At 39.2% G+C, this 22601-nt stretch overlaps 1 protein-coding gene across 1 annotated transcript in view; it reads left to right on the top strand.

The window, feature by feature from the left end:
• The window catches only part of LOC121947680 (protocadherin-9), a 276936-nt gene that overhangs the window by 71165 nt on the left and 183170 nt on the right, over positions 1–22601 (top strand). The window contains exon 3 of the mRNA XM_042492770.1: positions 2513–2614. Within this exon, the coding sequence (XP_042348704.1) occupies positions 2513–2614 (102 nt within the window). The remainder of the gene's footprint in view (positions 1–2512; positions 2615–22601) is intronic.

Here is a 22601-nt window from a genome sequence, read left to right as displayed (position 1 = left end):
GACCGTTAGACTGTTGGGTCAATGGGATTTGGTACTTGTTGAAAATTCATGTTGCTTCCAGCAAATTTGTTTGTATCAAAACCTTTTATTGAACAAGTGTTGCAACTGTCCCAAAGCTGCATCTCTTCTGGTATAAAAGGTTTTGTTTTTGTGTCATTTATTTGTGACGCCTACAGTGTGTAAATGCCTTTACAGCTTAAGTAACACCAGCAACAAGTCACCACAACTCCCCTTTTTTTCCCAGTGAAATTACAACTTGAACTGAATATTAATTTTGTAATGATGTTTGTGTCCAAATGTATCCTAAAAAAATCCAAACTGATTGGCTGTTTGGGTCTCCAGCTTATTAAAAAAAATACTGCTGTACTATAATTTCTGTTTCAACAAAAAAGTATGTTGTAGCAAAAGATGGCATTTTCAGTTTAACCATGCTTGCCATGATACAAATAACCACTGTATTATTTTCTGCTGCTCTGGCTATGGTTAGAAAAACGCCTGCTCTGATGCTTGCAGATGTACATTATTTTGTCATTGTGAATTATGTTAATTTTCTGTTAAGAGATGATAATGTTGTCTTTAGATAAACTGTACAGTATGTTAACATTTACCCAGTTCTGTATATGGTCTAGTATACCCCTATAAGTAGGAGTATACTGAATCATAGCTGTTAACTGAGCACATGGAAAAAATCCTTCATATTCGTCTTCATATTCAAAATGTGTGAGTCTTGTGGTGGGGGTGGTAGCTGTTTATTTGTTTATATTTGTGTGTGTGAGTCAGACGACGGAAACAGTTTCATGCCAATGACAGCAGACAGTCTGACAGACTGACTGGCATGTTGCCATTCAACATAGCTGAGCCTAACACAGCATCAATAAAAAGTCTCCACCTGTGTTGCATAGCTAAATAAAGCTGCGAGCAGCTAATATATTGGTAGCCAAGCTGTAAACAGATAAATAGCTGAAAATAAGTGCAAGTGAGTTGACTATTTTTAGGAGACAGAAAACTGTCTTAAGTAAGCAAGTTTTGTGAACAGTATGGCCTTTGCTGATAAGAAGCACAAGTTGGATGCTATATAGTGCTGCTGCACAGATAACCCAGTCCCTCCTTTCTCTCTGCTTCTGCTCTGTGTTGTTGTTGGTCATCTGGAAGTCAGTTAAAGACAGTGATTTATGCCTGGGGCTTCATGCAGCATAGCCTCATTACACACAGCCATTTTGAGAATCAGCAGATAATTACAGTATACATCATAGACCTCATGGGGCCCAGCAGATTCAGTCTATTCCACTGGCCTGTCATTTAGGCCATAGGGCCTCAGGAAAGGGAAACTGGATTCTAACCTTATTTGGAATAAACTTTGCTCTTCATTTTACAGGGATTCTTGTTGAGAATTTGTTGTGGAATGTTGAATTGGCATTTTTTTAAATTATTCTTCTGTGAATAGTCATTACAGATAATGATTTCTTTTTGCTAATGGTATATCTTTGTTCAATTAAAAAAAAAAATACCACAGAGTCTAGCTCATGTGGGAGCAGTAAAATAGGTTAAATAAAAATAAGGACTTAGACTTTATAAAGCGTTTAACATGACAGTATGTTTACTTTTAATTGCATAGTGAAATATATTGGGTTTGTGAGCTCTTAAAGGGACAGTTTACCCCCAAATCCATAATTAATATTTTTCCTCTTAAGTGTGGTGCTATATATCAGTCTGGATTGTACAGGTGTGAACAACCGAAAGTTGGAGATATCGGTTGTAGAGATATCTGACTTCTATCCAATACAGTTGAACTATATGGCACTCAGCTTGTGTTGCAAAAAAAAATAAATCTCAACAGCAATGTCTCTTTCCAGAAATTATGACCCGGTTGCTCAAGATAACCCACAGACCTTTTTGTGAGCAGTTTCATGTAGGAACTATTTTCTCTCTACCATAATGCACCAGCCAACCATATCACAGTGCAGAGGGAAGCGTGCAACTGTTTGCTTAGCACCACTAAGCTAGGAGGACGCCATTAATATTTACAGCTGTCTCTGTTACGAGCACAAGCCACTTGTTCATGAGTACGTAGATGCACGCTTCCCTCAGCACAGTGATACAGTTAAAGAAAACAATTACTACATCAATGTGCTCACAACAAGGTCTGTGGATTATCTTGTGTAACCTGGTCATAATTTTTAGGAAAGAGACATTGCTGTTGAGATTTTTAACATGCATTTTTTTTATTGCTCTGAGCACCACAAGCCGGATGCCATCTAGTTCCATTGTATTTGAGAGAAGGCAGACATCCCTATGGCCAATATCCTCAACAACTGGCAACTTGCACCAAAGCAGTTTTGACTTAGCATATAAATAGCACTACAGGTTAGAGGAAAAATATGCATTTTTGGTTTTTGGCTGGAGTGTCCCTTTAAAATGGAGTCTTCCTTCTCAACTATATGTATAAATGAAAAAACAAACCAAATCTAAACCAGCAATTCTAACAGCCTTTTTCTTTTAATCTTCCATGAAGGGAACATTAACTCGTGCCCGAACTGAACTGAACCCTGAATATCTGGACCTCCGTCCTCGAGCCGAGCTGAACCCTGAATATTGGACCCCTTGCACCCCTTTAGTGAGTACTGATGGTCCCATTTCTCACTAAATGATCACCATAGATTCACTTAACACAAGTCATTACTTTTAATAAACTGAAATTATGTTGTATAGCAGTTTTTACTTCTCCATCCCACGCAATGGCACGTGAAGCTCAGTCATGATTTGTTGGATTCAGTATTATTTTCTCATTACATGGCTCCATCTATGCTCAGGCATGCTTCTGTGCGCTGAAACAGACTCTGCTTTCTTCATATCTGCTCCTTCCCCTCTATGCAATGTTTAAGTATATTTTGCATCTTAGTTACTGTGACATATTGTACTTACAACATCATTAAGTTCAGAGCCTAATGCGATGCTAATATTCATGCTATTTTTTACTTGAGTAATAAGTATTTGTCTCATTACCTCCATGCTTAGAAAACACAGTGCTTGATAGTCATCTGGGGGTTGGAAGAGGTTTGCTTGTGTTGCTTTGCTTGCACACTGGTGAATCTTAATGATGTCAGTTTTTCTTACTCTCTTATCAACTACAGTGTGTCAACATGGGGAGGGTTTCTTGTAAACTAGCAGCCTCACCATATTCTGCCTTCGCTGTAAGCAGCAATGCCAAGTTTATTTATTTTTGCCCTTTCATGGTGCAGGAATAATTTGCCATCTCTAAAGTCCTTACTCACCACTGTGTATCACACACAGTGGTGGTTGAAGATGCTTCTGCTTATACACTGTATCTTTTTTTCTATCTTTATCTATATTTTCTTCATATTCTTTGCATTGTGTGCATGGAATTTCCAACACTGGAAAACTTAAACATTATGTTTCAATGTCTGAGTTCAAGGTCTTTGTTTATGCATCAGTGAATCCACAGAAAGTTAATGATTTGAACAAGTTGTTTTCAATGTTGGCCCTCTATGTCAGGCATGTGTGTGTCCCCTTATTTTAAGCACATTTTATATTGCAGCTGTCCTTATCTTGTTGTTTTTTGAAAGTTATAGCTAAAGGATTGTCATATTCAGAACAAATACGGGCAAATATTCTAATCCACTCATATTATTTCTAGCCACAACATGTAAAAACTATACATAAATATGCAAACACAGCTTACAAATTATTGATCAATGTGTTTGACCTTGCATGAGGGCTTTTGGATTTGATATATTTGTTTTTCTTTATGAAGACTGGAGGAGAGAAATATGTTTTAAAGTCATTGTTCTGTAGTTACGTTCTTGTTAGTTGTAATCGCAGTTTTCCCCACATTAAACATTCATCACCTGTTGTGCTCCCTTGGGACCACCATCAGCAAATGGGGAAAAAGCTAACGAGACAGAGGTATAGACACAGTGTAAACACAGGGAAGTGCTGTCCCTCCTACCCAAACTCCCTAGGGCTGGGATCAACAGACTGAGAGAACGAGTCCAATCTGCATGCATTATGAGAGTAGAAAGCCGAAACGTCTCGCTGTGTACGCGCTTGGTGAGCAAATTTCTTGAAATGAAAGGACTGCCATGCTTGAATACTTCATCCCTTTTTTTTAATACATCCATGGCTGCGAGCACAAGATGCCTTTTGACCTCGGCCTGCCATATTCTTCTGCCCCTCCACACTTTCACACACACTTTCCTAAGGCCATGTTTAACTATGTTAAACTTACAACTTACAGTATATTGGGCATAAAGTGAAAGCAAGCACTACTGTAATGTTCCACTGCCAGCCTGATCTACGCTAGAGTGCTGAGAAACTGATGTCCTAAGACTCTTTTTTTTCCCCTCTACTCTTCTTTCTCTTTTTTCTCTCTCCCCAGTCTGATACAATACATCAGAATGCTTATTAAAGGACTACAGACGCAGTAGCTCAAGGTGTAGATGTCTCACATGGTATCCCTTAGGACTACCTTTAATGTCCGCAAAGCTGCTTGTAGACATTGTTCCTGAATTTGTGCATTTTCATCAAATGGAAACCACACTGGTGATTTAAATAAACAGGAAAATATCGTTTGTTTAAAGTTTGATGAACTAGTGCAGTGCCCCTTTGCCTGGCCTGTGGTACTTGCAGCTTTCTCAAGAACCAACCATCGAAACAAAAGCGAATGCTACTTCTACCACTGACAATAACAACATTTAAAGTTAGACAAAGGATGAAAAATAAAGCAAAAAGACAATTGCCCTTAACCCCCAAATCACTAAATACGCTCTTGAAAAACACACCAAAGTCATGGCCACTAGCCTGAAAAACAGGTTAAATACAACAAAAGTATTTATTTTCAAATAGGCCTAGTAGTTGCTTGCTTTGACATAACCATGGCTATTATACCATGGCGGTTATAAAGTAGAGCATGGATTTAATTTGTGGAGATTTTTTTTTGCTGATGGTGACATTATAGAGAGCCCTAGTAATGAGTCCTAAAACCTGGAAGGTTCATGTTGCCTCTTCTCAAAGTTGACAGTTTTTTGAATGGGTTTTTGGTTAGAAATCTTAAATAAGGTCTGTGGTTAACATTAGCTTTGGAGACTTTCATGTTATGTTCTATGACATAAAATACATGCTTCTTAAAAAAGCTTTTTGTTAATAAGTGGCTAAATGAGACTACAGAGCGTCATCACGATGAATCGCACCGAAAATGGCTTTAGAGCCTTGTTAGTAGTGGTGATGTGATAGAAATGTATTTTGTTTTTAGTCTCACATTAGCTTTTTACTTATGGTGATTGCATTTAGGCTTCAAAAATCCTGAAAGTGGTGTTCATTTGTGAAGATTATCTTACTAAACAAAACATGTAAGTATCATAAATGTTTGTTTACCACAGAGTTTATTTTTGGCAATGATCCAAAATCCAACAAAAAAATTCAATAGGCTTTTTGACAAGGGAACCTTCGGGGCAACGGTAGCTTCCGGTTGTTCTCCAGAAAAGCGACATCCCTGGGACACTCTGTTAGTGTTTTAAGTTAGAATGTCAAACTTACATAATTTGAGCTGCAATGCCCCAATGTTACTGCTCCTGTAGGCTATCTGCTTGGGCTGGTTGACTACATGGAAGTCAAGAGGAGTTTGGTTGAAACATTTGTAGATTCAGCAAAAGTAAGCTCAGTCTGCAGAGCCCTGAAGCTCTGTCCCCATTGCTGCACGGAGCACTATTCGCTTGTTTTTTCAATTTATTTGATATTGAACAAGTCATATGTCCAAATTGTACCAAATTCAACACATCCTTGGGTCCCAAGACACACACCTGCCAAGTATGAAGGAGATCAGATGGATGGTTCTTGAGATATGCAAAAGACACACATACATACAGTATATATAGGCAGGGAGACAGATTGCCTACTATATCATTAAATTATTCTTACAAGCACCAGTCCTGTGGTAACACAGCACCTTGTCACTTGAAAATTCGCCATTGCAGCTTCTCTTATTAGATCAGAATTCGTGTTGAGTTTCATTAACAAATGTGACTTTTATCTTTGCTGTGAGACCTCATTCTTTTATAAACCTGAGACATATTCCCCAAACATATAAATGGTAGAGGGACCTGTAATATGATATATGGGAAAGTCTATGCTTTGTGTCTCCCAAAAGCTTACAAAGTCAATATTTGGACTTTAGCCTGATTTAATGAACAGAATTTCTCTGAGATGTCTCCCAAGCTGTATTCAATGGGAGATCTCTCTGGCTTCGTTAAAGCACTGTGTTGTTTGCTTATTGGGCCTCACTGGACTAAAAGAAGCTCAAAGACAAACACATGCGTGCACACACACACACTCATGCTCACACACCATCACCACAGAGGAGGCCCTTTTCTTGCAGCCCAAGAGGGAATGATGACTCTCATTATCGCCTCAAAGCAAGATGGCCACAGTGCCCCTACTCAGCAGCCCTATTAAGTTACCAGACAGCTTCATTGTATTGGTGTTCGATAATTTCCTTTCCTCTGTCGTTCGGAGTGCATCAGGGAGTTGTATGGTGAGGGAGGGGTCGGGAGAGTGGCAAGAGCTGACGTGAAATGGCACAGCTGGCTGAAATTATTCCCTACCGTGGATGGTGAAACTCCGGGCTGATTGTTGAACGGTCCTTAGCCACACAGACATCTTTCGTTAAATGTTTAATCTGATGCAAAGATCACGTGGATTGGAATAGTGGCTTGTTTTATTGTGTAAACAAGTCACAACACACAACAAATTGCGTGCTTCAGAGTAGTTGTTTTGCAGCAGGATAAATTCATTAAGAAACTGCAAAAGTCACCTTGTAGAAAGCATATGACCCATTGATTTATTGGGAGTTTTTCACTCTCTGGTCCCCTGACTCATAGGGATCAATATATTTACTGCCATGTATATTTATTAACAGTGTCTGGAAGACTGGAGTTTCCAAATGTATTACAATATTGGCGTGCAGGGACTCCAAAATAATCAAAGTCCTATGCCCCAAGGATTTTCTGTATGCCACTAAAATGAACTGTGATACATGACATCCCTTTTCTAAAGCCACATTTTTATCAAATAAGCTTTGTACCGTCTGGTGTGTCGTTTTAGTTTGCACATTCTCGTTCTTGACAAGTTACTGTTTATTCAAAGTTGTGATATGCTGGAAATTGAGCATAATAACAAATATTGAGGCTTTGCAGTTTCAGGACTATAAAGCAGGTATCATCTTAGTATGAAGAAATATCTGAACCAAGTTAAGATTACTGAGTGGAGAGAGGCGTCTGTACCATCTGAGCCAACAGAGAGAAGGTTTTTGAGATGCATGTTGTTCAGAGTGCTTGCAAGTTTAATCAGCATCGATTACGGACCTCTCAATGGCAATTTGAATTGAATGTTAGATAATATCAATAAAGGAAATGTGGTTGGTAAAAAGGAAGAGGAAGGAAAGTAATCCTACCACCACTTGACACTTTCTCTGAACTGTTTAGAGGGAACATATGTTAGCCCGGTCTCACTTCCAGGGCTTCACCACTTGGGTGTCCCCCATTTAGCATCTGTATCAGATGCACCAACTCCAGTGTAAACCCATCCATGTCATTTTTAGACGCTCAGCCACAGACGTAGTAGCCTGAGCATGAAACCCTGCTCAGAATGGGTGGGAAGGGATGGAGGATGGATACAAACACCAGATTTTGACCCAGGTGACCGGCGTTTGAGACCAACAAAGAACAACGGCTGTGGCAAAGCCAGGTGCTTTTGTAGTGACACATTGCTGCTTAACCTGGGTGATTTTAGGGGAACCTGTGATCTTTTTCTTACTGTAACCAAGTAGTTTTGTTGTCTAAACCTAACCTCCAAACCCCTCTTATGCTGCGTTAGTGTCATTCAAATCTTGGCATTTTTTAGAGACATCTGCAGTCTTCTCCTGACAGTAACTTATCGCTGACCCCTTCCGTATCAAGATACAACTGTAAAGGCTGCCTCTGGCGTCATTTTAGTAACACCTGGGCCTCCACCCAAGTGGCAATTTATGACAAATAGAAATCACATTGCATTTGTCGTAGGAGTCGACAGATTATTAACTTGGCTGATTATCAGAGCCGATAATTGGCATTTCGCTGATAACCTTTATCGGTGTAACATTTTAACGCTCGCTGCTAAAATTAATTAATGACAAAAGTCTGCATATCACACTCAACCAACACCAGGGAAGGCAGTCTGCAATACATGCAAATGAAGAATCAGCATGGGAGGAATTTTTACTTTGTAAAACCTCAGGAAGCAATTTTATTTCTTTGATTTTTATTCATATTTTCACTGAACTTTATGTATATTTTTTAAAAAAAAGTTGCGGGGAACTTGCTGTAGTTGATGCTGAAGTTTCAGTTTTGATGAAACATTTGCTAAAAGCAATTGAATAAGGTTTTGTGCTGGGATAGTAATATTCCAAATTCTAAATTTTGACAGAAATATTTTAAGTTGTTATTGTAAATGCATATCCGCTCCAAATATCGGTTATGGGTCTTATTAAGTAATTGCTATTGGCCCTGAAAAACCAATATTGGTCAAGCCCTAATTTGTAGAGTCACTTTATTATTGCTCTGTGCATGTATGATGTTCAACTTGGAAAATTGTGACCTTCAAAGGGACACATCATTTAATCCTCACTTCCACTTTTCAGACAGTAACATAGCGATTTTGTGAGCTTCTAGCATACCAAGGTGACATTAGGCCTATTGTCAAAAACAATCCCTGTAGATATCACTGTGGAGGCCAAAGATCAGCCAATGACGACTGCAGTTATGTGGTTTACACACAGGGTAAACACATTAGTTCTCTAAAATGTACTTATTGACAAAGGTGGAAAATCACATTAACAAAATGCTACAGACACTTGCAGCTATTAATGTTGACATTATTTGGACCTTTGAAAGAGACTGTGACGGAGTGCTAAATCATCATTTCTTTGGGTATGAGCTGAGACAAGACAGGACTTTAGGGGGTTTGGAAGTACAATAGCCAGAATTACAACTGTAATGCCACATTGGGCTTCATGAGACAACATTTGCAAACCACACAGCAGTAAATGAGCTACATGTTTTTGTGTTCTTCTTCAAGGGCCAGTTTTTAGTTTAGAATTGGGTCAGAACATTTTCATAATAGTTCCACTTCTGACCTAAAAATGCAACATGATGATTCAGTGTTTCGAAAGTTTGGTCCATCGTGAATATTTTCATGCAAAAAACAAAAACAAAAAAAAAAAGACCCCACTGTGACCTTGTCATATTTACAGCTTATCCATTATCAAACTGTTTTCTAGTGTGTAACACAGTCAAAGTTTCAAATGCCAAAAGGCGGTATTTGCATCATTACACATTTAGTTTTGGCACCAAATATATAATGCGTCTTGCTTGCGATTGGCCCATGGGGTGCCTGTATTAGTCACAGACTTTGGTTTGACATGTTTCCTTGTTATTGGTGCTTTTTTATACTATGTCTGAGGGGATTTGGATATGAATCCTTCACAACAAGAGGTAGAGGCATTTTGTTTTTGTCATATTTTTTTATCAGAGGTCATCTTTTCAAGATAATAAATAAAGAGGCAATTGACATTGTTGAATGAAAGCTGCAAAATAAAATGACTCCAAAAGAAATTAAAGAAAACAGATTACCAAATGCAATGCCTGTGTTTGCAACTGCAGATCTTTAGAAAATGTTTCTTTTGATTTCTTTTTTATTAATACCAAGAACTCTCCCAGAGCCCTTCCTCTGAATAGTGCCTTGCAGCATAGTATGCAACAAGCTTATGCTAACATTTTGAATAGCCTTCTGTGTATCAAGTAAAAGAATCCAGCATTTTAGACCACGGTAGCCTTTGTACAGGAATGTTATTTTCTGCAACAAAGCCTTTTTGTTCAGATTTGGAAACTGCTGCATGTTTTACAGGCTCTGTTGACAGGGAAACTTTAAGGTGAGATTCAGCAGTGATCCTAGGAGAGGTGCAGTTGTCATTGTGTGTGTTTTCCTGAGACTATGTCTCAATCAGCCACAGCAGAGAAATGCTCTGCGGACTGCAGAGTGGAAAAATGTGATAAAACCGGAGAGAAGAGGAAAGGCCGGGGGGTGATATTACTTTATATGAAACCAGTTCTGCTCTATTCTAAAACTCCAAATGATATTGCCTCTATACATTACTTTGCTTTAGTCAGCCTTTTTGCCTCTTGAGCACCGATGCTCTATTCATGACGAGAAAAACTATAGTAATTTCTTGTTATGTTTAGGCATAAGCCATCTTAAAGAATTTAAATTATGCTACAAAGTTTTGCCTTGGGGAAGATAATTTGTTTACATTCAGCCATTACTAAATAACACAAGCTGTCTCAATAGTAGGTGGTATTTTTAGTCTTTTTTTTCCAGCACTGCAAAGCACACACAAAACCCACCCACACTTTCCTTTTCATTGCCTGTAGTACTCCTCTTATACTACACCTCATCATCTACAGTGCTTGTTATATTACATGGATGATTCCAGTTGTCCAACACACAGAGAGCAATCAATGAAATCTATGAGGGTGGATTCATAGATGCTCTTGGTTGTGACAGATTTATATATTGTGGTGGTTACTGTGGACAGATGCACAGTGTTCGATCCATGAATGCTTGCCCTGTGCTTGTGTCATCCGCTGAGTAAGTTGGAAAAAGCTAAGAATGGGCATTTTAAGGAGTGTCTTTATTTGATTACTCACATTAAATTACTAAAGAGCATTCAAGTACTCGCCAAAAAAAAAAAAAATCTAATTTACAAATAGGAAACTAAATTGTCCGACAACAAAAAAACGAATGCAATTTGAACTTCATGAATTTAACAAAAAGGCCTTAATTAGCCTATAAAACTATGAATTCAAAATTAACATAAGAAAAACCAACAAAGTGTTGCTGTCGTTAAACTTACACAGGGTACACACAGGACTGAAGGACCACAGGACTGAAGGACCCCCGCCGCTATTCTTCCAGTCAGTTCATTGTCTGCATTGTTAACATTCGACCAAACTGTTTAATGGTTCCAACAAACTCACAAGGACACCGACATGGCTTGACTCCGTCCCATTTACCACTGTGAGCTAATGTGTGATCCTAACAGTTTGCCCTGTCACTGTGTTTTTGCAGGACAGTGGACTTTTACCAACTTTTCCCTGGTTCAGAGCTCACACTCCTGCAGCAATAGTCTCATCATAAACAGAGAAAGCGACAGTGGGACAAGGCAGTTCTGAGTGAAGCAATACATTGCACACAGCTCTACAGTAAAAATAAAAAACCTCAAAAAACTTGTGTTTACATGTAAGAGGCTGGGCGATGAAATTACTCTATAGCAGTGATGCGCAATTGATGGCTTGTGGGCCAAATCTGGCCCCCAAAACCATTTTCTGATTCACCATAAAAATACAGTGATTCAAACTGGGAATTGTTTTTGTACTTTTGGTATATGTAATTCGCCAGAGTGCACAAAACAGCATCAAAATAGAGCTTGTTTGGAGTGGAGGATGCCCACACCCCCTGACAGAGGTCCTTGCTAAACCCCTAATGTCCTAAAATCCTAGAAATGTCCCAAAACCCTAGAGACGTTCTTAAATCCTAGAAAATCCTAGAAACATGCTGCTGCAGCTGGTCCCTGGCCTCCTGTCATTCTGCAAAAGTGGCCCCCAAGCAAAACAAGTTCAGTACCCGTGCTCTATAGGTCGAATAAATACTGATATTCAAATGAGTACTTGAGTACTTGGGTACTCTTGCACATCCCTTGAATAAATGTGACACATTTTTCGCTAAAACGTTCTTATTTTAAACCTGTGTCTGGACTGTTTGGGGTAATTCTTTTTGTACCTTTTTATGACGTATTTCACCGGGGGCAATAAGACAACAAATAATGTCACAAACAAAAAATTACAAAAATGTTAAGACCAACTACGCTGAGCATTATTGTAATATTCAAGTGGCATATAATAAAGTGATGGTGCTTAAACAGCTACTATTACTAATACTACTAATATTACCTGTATGGATATTTAAGCATCTTCTCCTCACAGGGTGGAAACCTTGCAAAAATCATAAGGCAGTAGTGAAGTCAGGAGTAACGACCTGGATTAATCTGCAGTGGCTTTGTATGACACACTACTTACTCTTCTTATTGTTCAACTTTCTCTGAAGGTCAGTTTGGCCATTAGCTAGATCAGCCGAACACTGTGTGCCCCACCTCTCCACTCCAATTCTTCTCATCTCCCCTCTCCTCACTTTTCCTCCCCTCTCTGTGGTCTTAAGAGAGATGCGATGGGGCTAAATTTATCTTCACACAAACCAAAGCTAAGATGTTAAAAGAGAACTCTTGCCAGCTCGGTAACTTGACCGCGATCAACTTCACCTTCGCGAGGCGTCTGTCAAAAAAACATGCACCCGTTTCTCCTCTCCCCTACCCTTCCATCCTCCGCTCTTTTTTTATCCTCCTCTACAACCCCGATCCTCCCATCCCCTGTTTTATTAACAACGGAGCTGGTGGCTTGTGATAACTGGTCACTCCTCCAGGCGTTGAAAGGCAAGGACACTCTATTATCCTAGCTAGATGGATGGGTTGAAATATTGCCTGCAAGTGGTAGAGCCTGCCAAATCCTCCAGTCTTAAAACCCCTTTGTCTCTGACAAGGAGGAACATTAGTGAGAGGGCCAGGTTCTTGGATAGGGATACGCTTCTCTGAACACAACATGGGGAGAGGAAGGCAGACGCAGAAGTGCACATGTGCGGAAAGGAATCCAGAAATTGAAAATGTCTTTGTTTGCTCGATATGTAAGAAAAATGTAGAAAAACTTCCATTGCTGTGTAGCTATTGTACTGTATAACTCTCTTTTCTCTCCCCATGTGGATGTGTGCATGGGTATGAGAAAGAGAGCAAGAGAATAAGAGTGAATGCTTTGTATGCATTAAAATGATTAACATGGTGCAGGTAGACAGCCGGTCAGCCAGACAGCAGGGTCACATATTAATTAGTGTCCTAATTATCAGTGACCTTTACCGCACAACAGTTGCATACTTGTTTTACCCTCTGTGTCTCTGCCAATTCATTTAGGAATATGTAGCCTATTTGCAACTGGTGAGTGTCAGTAGTTCATGCATCTTAAAATAAGCTTTGAGAAACAGCTGTTGTGATTTAGCATATCTGTACATCTTAATTCGTTGGCAGCATGCTTGTTAGTCTTTATAGAGATAATGAGCGATATAAAAAATGCTATCTTGTTTACCTTTCAGCTCTTGCGCTTAAGGTCATTCTCTGAGGTTTTAACATCACAATGTTGAGACATTTTTTTATTGTCAAAATCCAGTCAGTGCAGCCTTAGAACAAAGAAGATGCGGGAACCAAACCATTCCATTTTACAAAACAAATTCAGCATAAGCAACATGCTTTGTATCAGACAATTCAGCTGAATGCTAAATAACTATATTTAATCCATTATTTCCTGTATTTACATCACCAACGCTGTCTTATAATTGAAAATGGGAAGTCGTGCTCCTTGTCACCCGCTCTTCGCAGCTCTTTGCCAGAAGGCTCTCTTCATTTGCTTTGCAGCGTGCACTCTCGCTTTGGTGCAGACAACAATTGGGGGAGGATGGATTTTTGTGTATAAATCAAGAGATTTCTAAAAGGCAAAAAAACACTTCATGTGATGTTCGGGGTCAGCATCTACAGATTTATCTTTGGGGCCTGTTATTCTAAAGTAGAAGACTGTCCTCACTTGGAAAAAAGCAGCATTGGTCAATTGTTCAGACAGCCTCAAAAAGCTTCTTTGTTTTCGTTCAGTTGCAAAGTAAAGTGGCGTGACGATTTTACACCGTAGGCAGGGAGTCGGGGTCAGGGTGGGTGGATGGGCATACAAAGCGTCTGACTGTGACACAGCAGTGCGTCGTCTTCTATTTTGGCTGTCTTGTTTTTATAGTTAAAGGTCCAGTGTGTAGGATATAGGGAAATGTATTGGCAGAAATGGAATATAGTATAATGAGTATGTTTTTTTTTTTTGTTGTGTATAGTCACATGACAATGAGAATGAACAGTTTATATCTACATAGGGGGTCCCCATCTGCAGAGATTGCCATGTTCCACCACAGGCTGTTCTCACAAACTGTTTGTACATTTTCCCACGAAAGGTAATGCACCCAAATTCATGCATATCCTACATATTTTGAAAGGCTGCAATCCAAAGACTAATGCGCTGACAGGAGGAAACAAATAAGCTGTGCGGAGTGGCACAAAAATACGTACCCCACAACCTTCCTCCTGAGACGTGTGTTTGGAACCGTGTGAACTTTGAGTCATTTGTAACCACAGTAACTGCTTGCCTTAAAGTAAAGACAACCCAACTATGTTTTCCTACACCTAATCATAGTAACTGTTATTGCCTAAACCTGGCCTACATAACTGTATGTTAATTAAACAAGTCAAGTCAATTTTACTTATAAAGCCCATTATCACAAAACACGGTTTGCCTCAGAGGGCTTTACAGCGTACGACATCCCTTTGCCCTTATACCCTCACATCAACTAAGGAAAAACTCCCGAAAAAGAACCTCAGTAACAGGGGGAAAAAAAAGGAAGAAACCTCAGGAAGAGCAGCAGAGGAGGATGAGGGATCCCTCTTCCAGGATGGACAGATGTGCAATAGATGCTGTAAATAAGTAAATATAAATAGTAAATACAAGTAAATACAATTATGACAAAAAGGAAATAGAAAGAGAGAGGGGGAGAGATGCACAGCAATAATGGAAACAGATGCATGTCATATTACAATAATGACAAAATGTTAAAGATGTAATGTGATTTGTTGGGTGCTATTTAGTATGATATCATATGAACTGTTGTGTGTGCATTTTTGTAGGATATTACTAGGGCTGTCAAAATAATGTGTTTATTTTGATTAACTAATCACAGAAAAAATAATGCGTACAAAAATTAACCCTGATTAATCTCGTTCTGTGGTGCGCTTTGACCCGGTGCATCACTGAAGGCCACAGTGGCTCTGTGACATGAATGTTCATACCATCGGAGTACTTCAAGCCTGAAATATCACCTAAACGTGAAGCATTTAGCAGCGGCGCTCGTGTTAACAGGTTACAGCATTCATACCGCCTGCATGAGCAGCGCCTGTCAGCCATTGCACAGCTAAAGGAACAGTGCCCCCCCGATTTTTTCCATGTGCTGCGTGTGTTTGTCAGTGAAAATTGTGTTTTGATAATTATATACTGACTCTATACCACCTTTTAATTCAGTTTAAAAGTCTCTCTCTGTCACAGAGATGAGGAAATATGAAGATGTCTGTTTTACTCAAACTTCCCTGCTTTCAAAATAAAAGTCATCTGACAACGTCTCTGTTGACAGAAGTTCCTGAAATAAGGCATTTTATTTTGAAATATTTTCAGGATCGTGCTGTTGACAATACAGGAGCTTGTACATTTTTTTGTAGATTTTTTAAAAATACTTCTACAGCAAAATTTGATGTATGTGATTAATTAATCACAGAGCATGTAATTAATCAGATATTTTTTTTAAACTCTTGACAGCCCTAAATATGACTCCTTCTATTGGAATGCTTTGTACAACACAATTTTTCCAGTCCAGAACAGACAAACCAAACAGTGGCTCCAGATATGGCCATTCATGTTTCCGTGTCCAACACCAGCCCCTCTACGATGAGCAGTGTTGGAAAATCCTGAACCTGCTTTATTCAGTGTTTTAATTACCTGGTCCATTTTTTTCTGTAGAATAGGAGACCTCTATGTTTAACTTGGCTCCTGGTAAAAACCTCCTAAATGTTTGGATCATAAATAAAGTTAGCACAAAATAGCCGGGCCTGGACTTGTTGCCTTTTGGCCACAAACCGAATAACATAGAAAAAACACTAATTTGTAATATGAAACTGCTTTATTCAGTGTTTTTACCGGTTATATCATTTGGTCTGTTTGTTTTGGAGAGGAAGAGACCTCTGTGAAAATTTGGCTTCTGGTAAAAACCTAACAATTAACACTAAAGTAATTCTAACCAGATTGTTTGCAGTCTGCGGGCATCACCACTAGATGCCACTAAATCTCTCTAAATCTTACACACTGAACCTTTAAGTAATCACATAGGGAGGCAGACATTTTTGGAATGTCTATTTTCCATAAACCTGGCTTTGACTAATTTTCACTATGCCTGTGTATTGTACTTATACAGCCAGGGAATGAACAAACTTGTTCACATGATAGTCCATTTATGAATAAAAGCTACTGAACTGTGCTATATCAGTCCGTTAAAGAACATGATAACACACACTGTTTTCAGAGTTTGAGGTCCTAAAGACATTCTGAATAATGATCAAGGATGGACATCTTTTATGCATTTAGAAATATAAGAGGCTCTTGAATAAATCCAAGTACATAAACCATTTACAGCAAAGAAACATGTCAAACAGACATATCATTGAATATCCTAGGTATTAGGTATTCAGCTGCATTCCAATGAGAGGCTGGACCAAGCCACTTCAAAAAATCTTATCTACACATTTGCTACACATTATATACATGGATAGTTCAAGTACAAAATGTGTGCTCATGCATTATTTACACTGGTGCCGTGGAAGAAAGGTAAGAATTTACTGAAATGAGACTTTTCTGGCTCTGAATCAGTCTCCCCTTTAAGCACAAAATTCACATAAAATGTCCATCTGGCATCTCTCACAGAAATGTTCAGCTATGAAGTTTATCACTGCCTCAAGGACTTCTTTTTACACGGCATGCTCATCGTCCATGCTTTTTTTAATTGAATTAAGGAGCACTCAGTGTGGCATCTCTGTTATTGTTATCTTGTAGGTGTACAGGGTTATTAAAGAGGGACGCATGTTAAGTCATTTGTTATCCCTGGCATTCTAATAAACATGTTGGCTTTGGGCAAGGCCTGTAGGTTGTCTGTGCAGTTCAGATTGATACTCCTGCCATATCTAGAGCTATACACCTCATTATCCTAAGAGGATGCTTAAGAGAAGATGAATCTGGGAGAGAGAGTGGAAGAAAAAGTGCATGAGAAGAAAACTGCTGCACATATTAGTGTTTTTCTTCTGTAGGAAAGTGTCGGCAATGCATTTCAAACCAGGTACGTGCATAAGGGATCCTATGTAAACATGTCCAGAAAATATTGCCTGAGATTTATGAGGAAATTATGTCTTTTCAGAACTGGTTATTTAGACTGGGATGTGTAAAATAACAGTCAAGAGGGAATAAAAACACATAGAACAGAGACACTTAACCTCATCGCCCCAATTATTCCCAACTGAGATTCATGCTTATTTTGCTAACTTTTTTTTCCCAGCTCAAGCATTGGTTCTTGACACATATAACCCCATGGGTTTTGTGTCAGGGAAGGCTTGATTTTGCTAATTGGTACCAAAGCTGTTAATTGGAGCTGTGGAAACAAGAAATGGAGAATCGGAGGGTAGTCTCTTGGGAAATATGTGTGTTCAACCTCATTTTCCACCTTTGCTCATTGTTTTTTTTTACACTAACTGCAGAGAGGACATCAGTGTGTTGTCAAAACAAAATGCCCCATGGAGAAATACAATTTGAAAAACAAATGTATCGCACTTCATTTATTTAAAGTGACATACAAACACCTTACTAGCATATTTTTTTTAATTCTCATGAATTGGCACAATGATTTTTGGGAAAGTTTACACTATAGATGCAACGATCCCACTCCCCTCCTAATAATAACTCTGAGTTCAGCCAGTGCTGAGTACTGATCTGATACCAGTGTTGTTTTTTTCCCCAAAATGTAAAGTCTGTTAACTTCTGCATGTGGAACTGATCTTCAGCTATTGTGAGGCTTTAATTACAGCTCACACTATACATTGTCACACTATACATCCTATGGACACATGCTTTTAGGCCTTGAGTTTGGCATTTTGACTGTTGGCACCTTGTTTTTTCAGAGCCTGAAGTGACCATATTTGGATTAGGGAGTTGAGCTGCGAGGGGTGGATCTGGGTCAAAAGCCGTTTTTTTATATGAACTCGGGATAGTGTCCAGAGAATCAGATCTGGCTTTTTGTATGGAGTTTTTCTTTCACACATGCTGCACACAGTAGGAGAGAGTCTGTGTTAGAAGCATTCTTACCTAATGGAAATATTCAGTTTGGTTCAGTTGAGGGATCTTGCCTTGGTAAATTGTACATTAGGCAAGACATGACACAAAATATATAGTGGTCACATAGGAGGTTCGTAATTTGAGCATCAGCAACACTTTCAGAGTTGGTCTTTACCAACAAATGCTGCTAAATCTCATCATCTCTCTAGTTAGACATTTTAGTTGCTGTCTTTGGGCAAATGACCCTTTTTCTTTACCTGCACATTTATTTTCTTCTGTTTTTTTCTCAAGTTGCATGATGGAAATGTCACCCTCACACTGAGGTACTTGCTGTGACATTACACTGACTTTGTAATAGGGGTCTTGCAGGGTAAAGTCAGTTCAGTGTCCTGCAACTGACCTGGACATTTGTGCTCTCACAAACAGTTCCTCTACGTAATGTTTTTATAATTTCAGCTTTGCAGAACCTGTATGAAAGGGGCTATAGACGTCTGTCAAGCCTCACACACAGCATGCCATTAAAAGCGGCCATGCCCTTAGTTATGTGTAACTTTAAACCTTAATAAAATGTAAATGGGTGAGTTATATAAAAAAATCACCCATCCACAGTTGTCATGAATGGGCTGGGGGGGTTGTACCAGTCTTTAAAGATAGGTATTTTAACATGGCGGTCAAGGGGGATTGACTCGCCTCATGAGCCAGCCTCAAGTGGCCATTTGAGGAACTGCAGTTTTTCACACATTCAGATTGGCTTTTTTTTCAACCCCAGGGCCAGCCACTTGGGTCACACATAATAAAAAACATTTCATACAATCCAAAATGAAAACCACACAAGAGTGCAGAAAATGCATTGGACTATTCTATTGTTGCAAGCTTTAGAGTAAGGCTTTGGTAATGTTAGCTAACTGCATACGTAACTGCCAACGCTTCCAGTTTCACACTAAACACATACAGATGCCTTCATGTTAGAACGCCGTGATTATGAAGCACATGCCAAAGGGGGAAGTATAATGGCAGCAATCTGTATTAATGTAGATCAATGAAACTTATGGTTAGCATCAGGGTCAAAATGGATCTTAAGTTTCAAATTACTGCATCTCTAGTTTACGCAATGCAATTATTAGCATTTCATTGTTACATTGATATTATTGTCATTGCTGTGGAGTTTTTGGACTGCACTTTCAAAAGAGCACTTAGCAATCAGTGTGTTCGGTCTGTGATGGCTCTTTCCTTAGATGTTTTGTTGCACTGTTGTTGGTTGCTGTTGTGTTTTTTGTGTGCTCTCCTGCTTGGTATGTCATTGAATTCCCCCAGAGGAACTGCACTTGCACATATGATTTCAGTCAAATATTTTTAAGAGATAGATAGATGGATAGATGGATGGATGGATGGATGAAAATAAGCACAAAGATTTACTGTAATATGCTTATAAAACATAAAGAACAATCTCTTCGAGTGAATGTTTTCTCCGACTCTGATCATTTCATCTCTTCCAGCCATGTCACCTCTTCTCAGGGACCAAACAGTCACCCCCTCAAATGCTCAAATGATTTTCCATTGTCAGACACATTAGCAGCTTTAAACTCCCTGTCACTCCTCAACAGTCTCATGCTGTGCACCTTGGGAAATACAGTACGTACAATTTATCATGAGAAAACATCATCAAAAACAGAGTAAGCACAAAAAACATCAACTGTGAAATAACGGAATTGGAGGAACATCCCTTTTCTTGCTGCTGCAACATTTCTTGTTATTCTTTGGTGTTTGAGTTACTCACTCTAACCCAATATGCTGTGACACTGACAACCAAACAACATTTTTATTTTTTCATCTATTTATTTTGTGATGTGATTGGTTTCAGAGAGACACACTGTCAGCTTGCACATATCAGTGCTCGACGAAAAACGTGTATCTCCAAAATGTCAACTTTTCAGGAACTAAGACTTGTTTTTATCTTGGTCACAATGCATGTTAGAGATTGTCAACTTGATTTTGAAAGGGCTTCATGAGTTGCCTGATATCAGACAGAATTGCCAACTTGTTACACTGCGTTTCCATCTTCAGGCTGACATTTTGTCCACTCTCACTAATTTCCATGGGGGAGGGAGATTAAATTCCCCCTAACAAATCACTAGAGAGTCACATATTGGCCTGAATCTTATGCATTTTTAGTCTACTGTGGGTCCACACCATTACCATGCCGGCATATGACTGTGGTGCACAGAATAGGTGTAGTCTGCACACCGTTTGACAGTTATCGAACCTGCAGATATACCAGATCCACCACTAAATTTCAGCGGCGAGAGTGGTGTTTACATCACCAGGACCACATGATCCAGATGAACACAAACAAGTTAAGGGAGATTGATAAGACTGAGAAGTAATGAATGTGCAGTTGTGAACATTAATGTTCACAACATTAATGGCTTTTGCCCTGAAGGCCGATCTTGATGTTTGTTTTGTCAGCTGACAATAACGTGGTTTCCGACAGATTACGCTCCATGTAAACGGCTATCAAGGCCCTTGCCGTTATGTGTGAAGTGGTGCAACGGCACACTAAAATGTAGTTGAATCATTAATGTCGAGCAATCCTAACATGTTTGGGACATAGCTAAGAAAAACAAGCTACAATGTCGGGCGATTTTGAGAAGACATGTTGACTCAGAACAGCCTCGATAGCAGTGTCCATCTGGTCTAAAGCGCTTGCCATTGTTGACATTAGTACTTATCAGTCCCAGTGTCTTGCTTGACAATAGCGTCACAATGGTGTTAGTCCTGCCCATGGCCCTGACTGGTTGATCATTTGTCCTCAAGCAGTGGTCATTGGTTATAGTCATAAATCTGTAATAATAATATCTTGACAGTAAAAAGCATATTTAGGAATAAAACACACCACAAACATGGATTTAATTCAATTATACACTTGCATTGTAGTTCAGCTTTTTCTCAAGAGTAACTTTGTCATGATGTCTATATTGTCGGCAGTTTCTACTTTGCCAGTAGCAAGTCATCTTATCTTTATTAATGGGATCCATGTGACTAACTGTCACCATCAAAAACTTCCCAGTGACAAAATTGAGCCTCGTAGGCAGCAGATGCTGCGGCAGCTTTTGATGTGTTGCCCAGTTCTGAGAACCCATGCAGTTCAAGCCTGGGTACTAACAAAATGTCTTGATATGTACAACATACCCACATGAAGCCAGCAGTGCAGTCGACATGTTGGAATTCGGCCAGGGTGCTTTGGAGGATTTTCAGATGTTTGACATGTAAAACTGGACCAAGACCATTTGTGAGATGTCAAAATGTTCTTTTTGAGACCAGAAAATCAACTGTTGTGCTTTTTAAATCACTCAGGAAACATTTTATGATGTTGTTTTGGGTGGGCTGAAGCATCTCCTCTGCTGAGTTCACAATTCACAAATTTACAACCAGCTTTGTATCATAACAATTTGGGTTATATGTGTAATTTAACTGTGGTAAAGTTTCTCCCATCTAACCAGTGCCTGGATAACCTCAAAGTGTGTAGATGTGGGTCAAGAGACAGACCCGCCCATCTCTCTATCAATCAAACTGGGACTGAAATCAGGCATTGCTGACTGAATATAAATCAAGAATATGTTTTATCACTGCCTATGTGTTTAGCTGTAGTAGCAAGAGTTTGTGAACAGGATGCAGGCATCATACTATTTCCTGCAGTGAAAATGAGTCCAAAGAGCGCTGGGAAAAACTGAGATAAAACTGTAAAAATAAGCAGCGCTGATCAAATATTAACCAACATTCTCTTACTGTGTTGTCTATTTCTCACCTCAGATGTTTTCAGAGACATATTTTAGCTTATCGTTTGACCATAATAAAAGATCGTTTCTTGCCAGCCAGCCGCTGTTGTTTCACATGAAAGACTTTGCAATACGTCACCCACCTGTGGGAGTGTGTATTGGTCAGGTGCGGCGAGGTGTATTCTGGGAGTTGTAGACCGACTACCTCTTTAGCAAAAATGTCCTTTTTCTCTGTTTTTTTCTGGTCCACCATTGTCAAAAGTATTGGCATCTTTCTACTGCATAGACATCCTAGTTTTAGTGAAAATCCATCTTTCCAGCTGTGAAATACTTTTTAACTCTAGCAGTGTTTAGGCTTCCTTACAAATTAGTCCTAATCTTCCTGGATTCCATTTAATTTTATCAATGCTCCCGCGTGCTCCCGTTCAGGGGCAGTTACAGCACGGGATGACAGTGTTCATGGCTTATTTATAAAGCACAACTGATTACAAGCCATTAAAAAGTTATCAGGTGCAATCAGGAGTTGACTTCCATGTATGCAAACAAATGCTCTCTACATTACAGATCAGCATACCCCAAATTATGGAACAATTGTTTGGGGAAAAAGGGTTGTTAAAATGGTTTTGAACATTTGTTTCCGATAGTGTTGCTAGCTGACACATCAGCT

Source organism: Plectropomus leopardus, chromosome 1, assembly GCF_008729295.1.
Source record: "Plectropomus leopardus isolate mb chromosome 1, YSFRI_Pleo_2.0, whole genome shotgun sequence".
NCBI lineage: Eukaryota > Metazoa > Chordata > Actinopteri > Perciformes > Serranidae > Plectropomus > Plectropomus leopardus.
The sequence above is the reverse complement of the archived record's forward strand: the minus strand, read 5'-3'. Positions and strand labels throughout refer to the sequence as shown.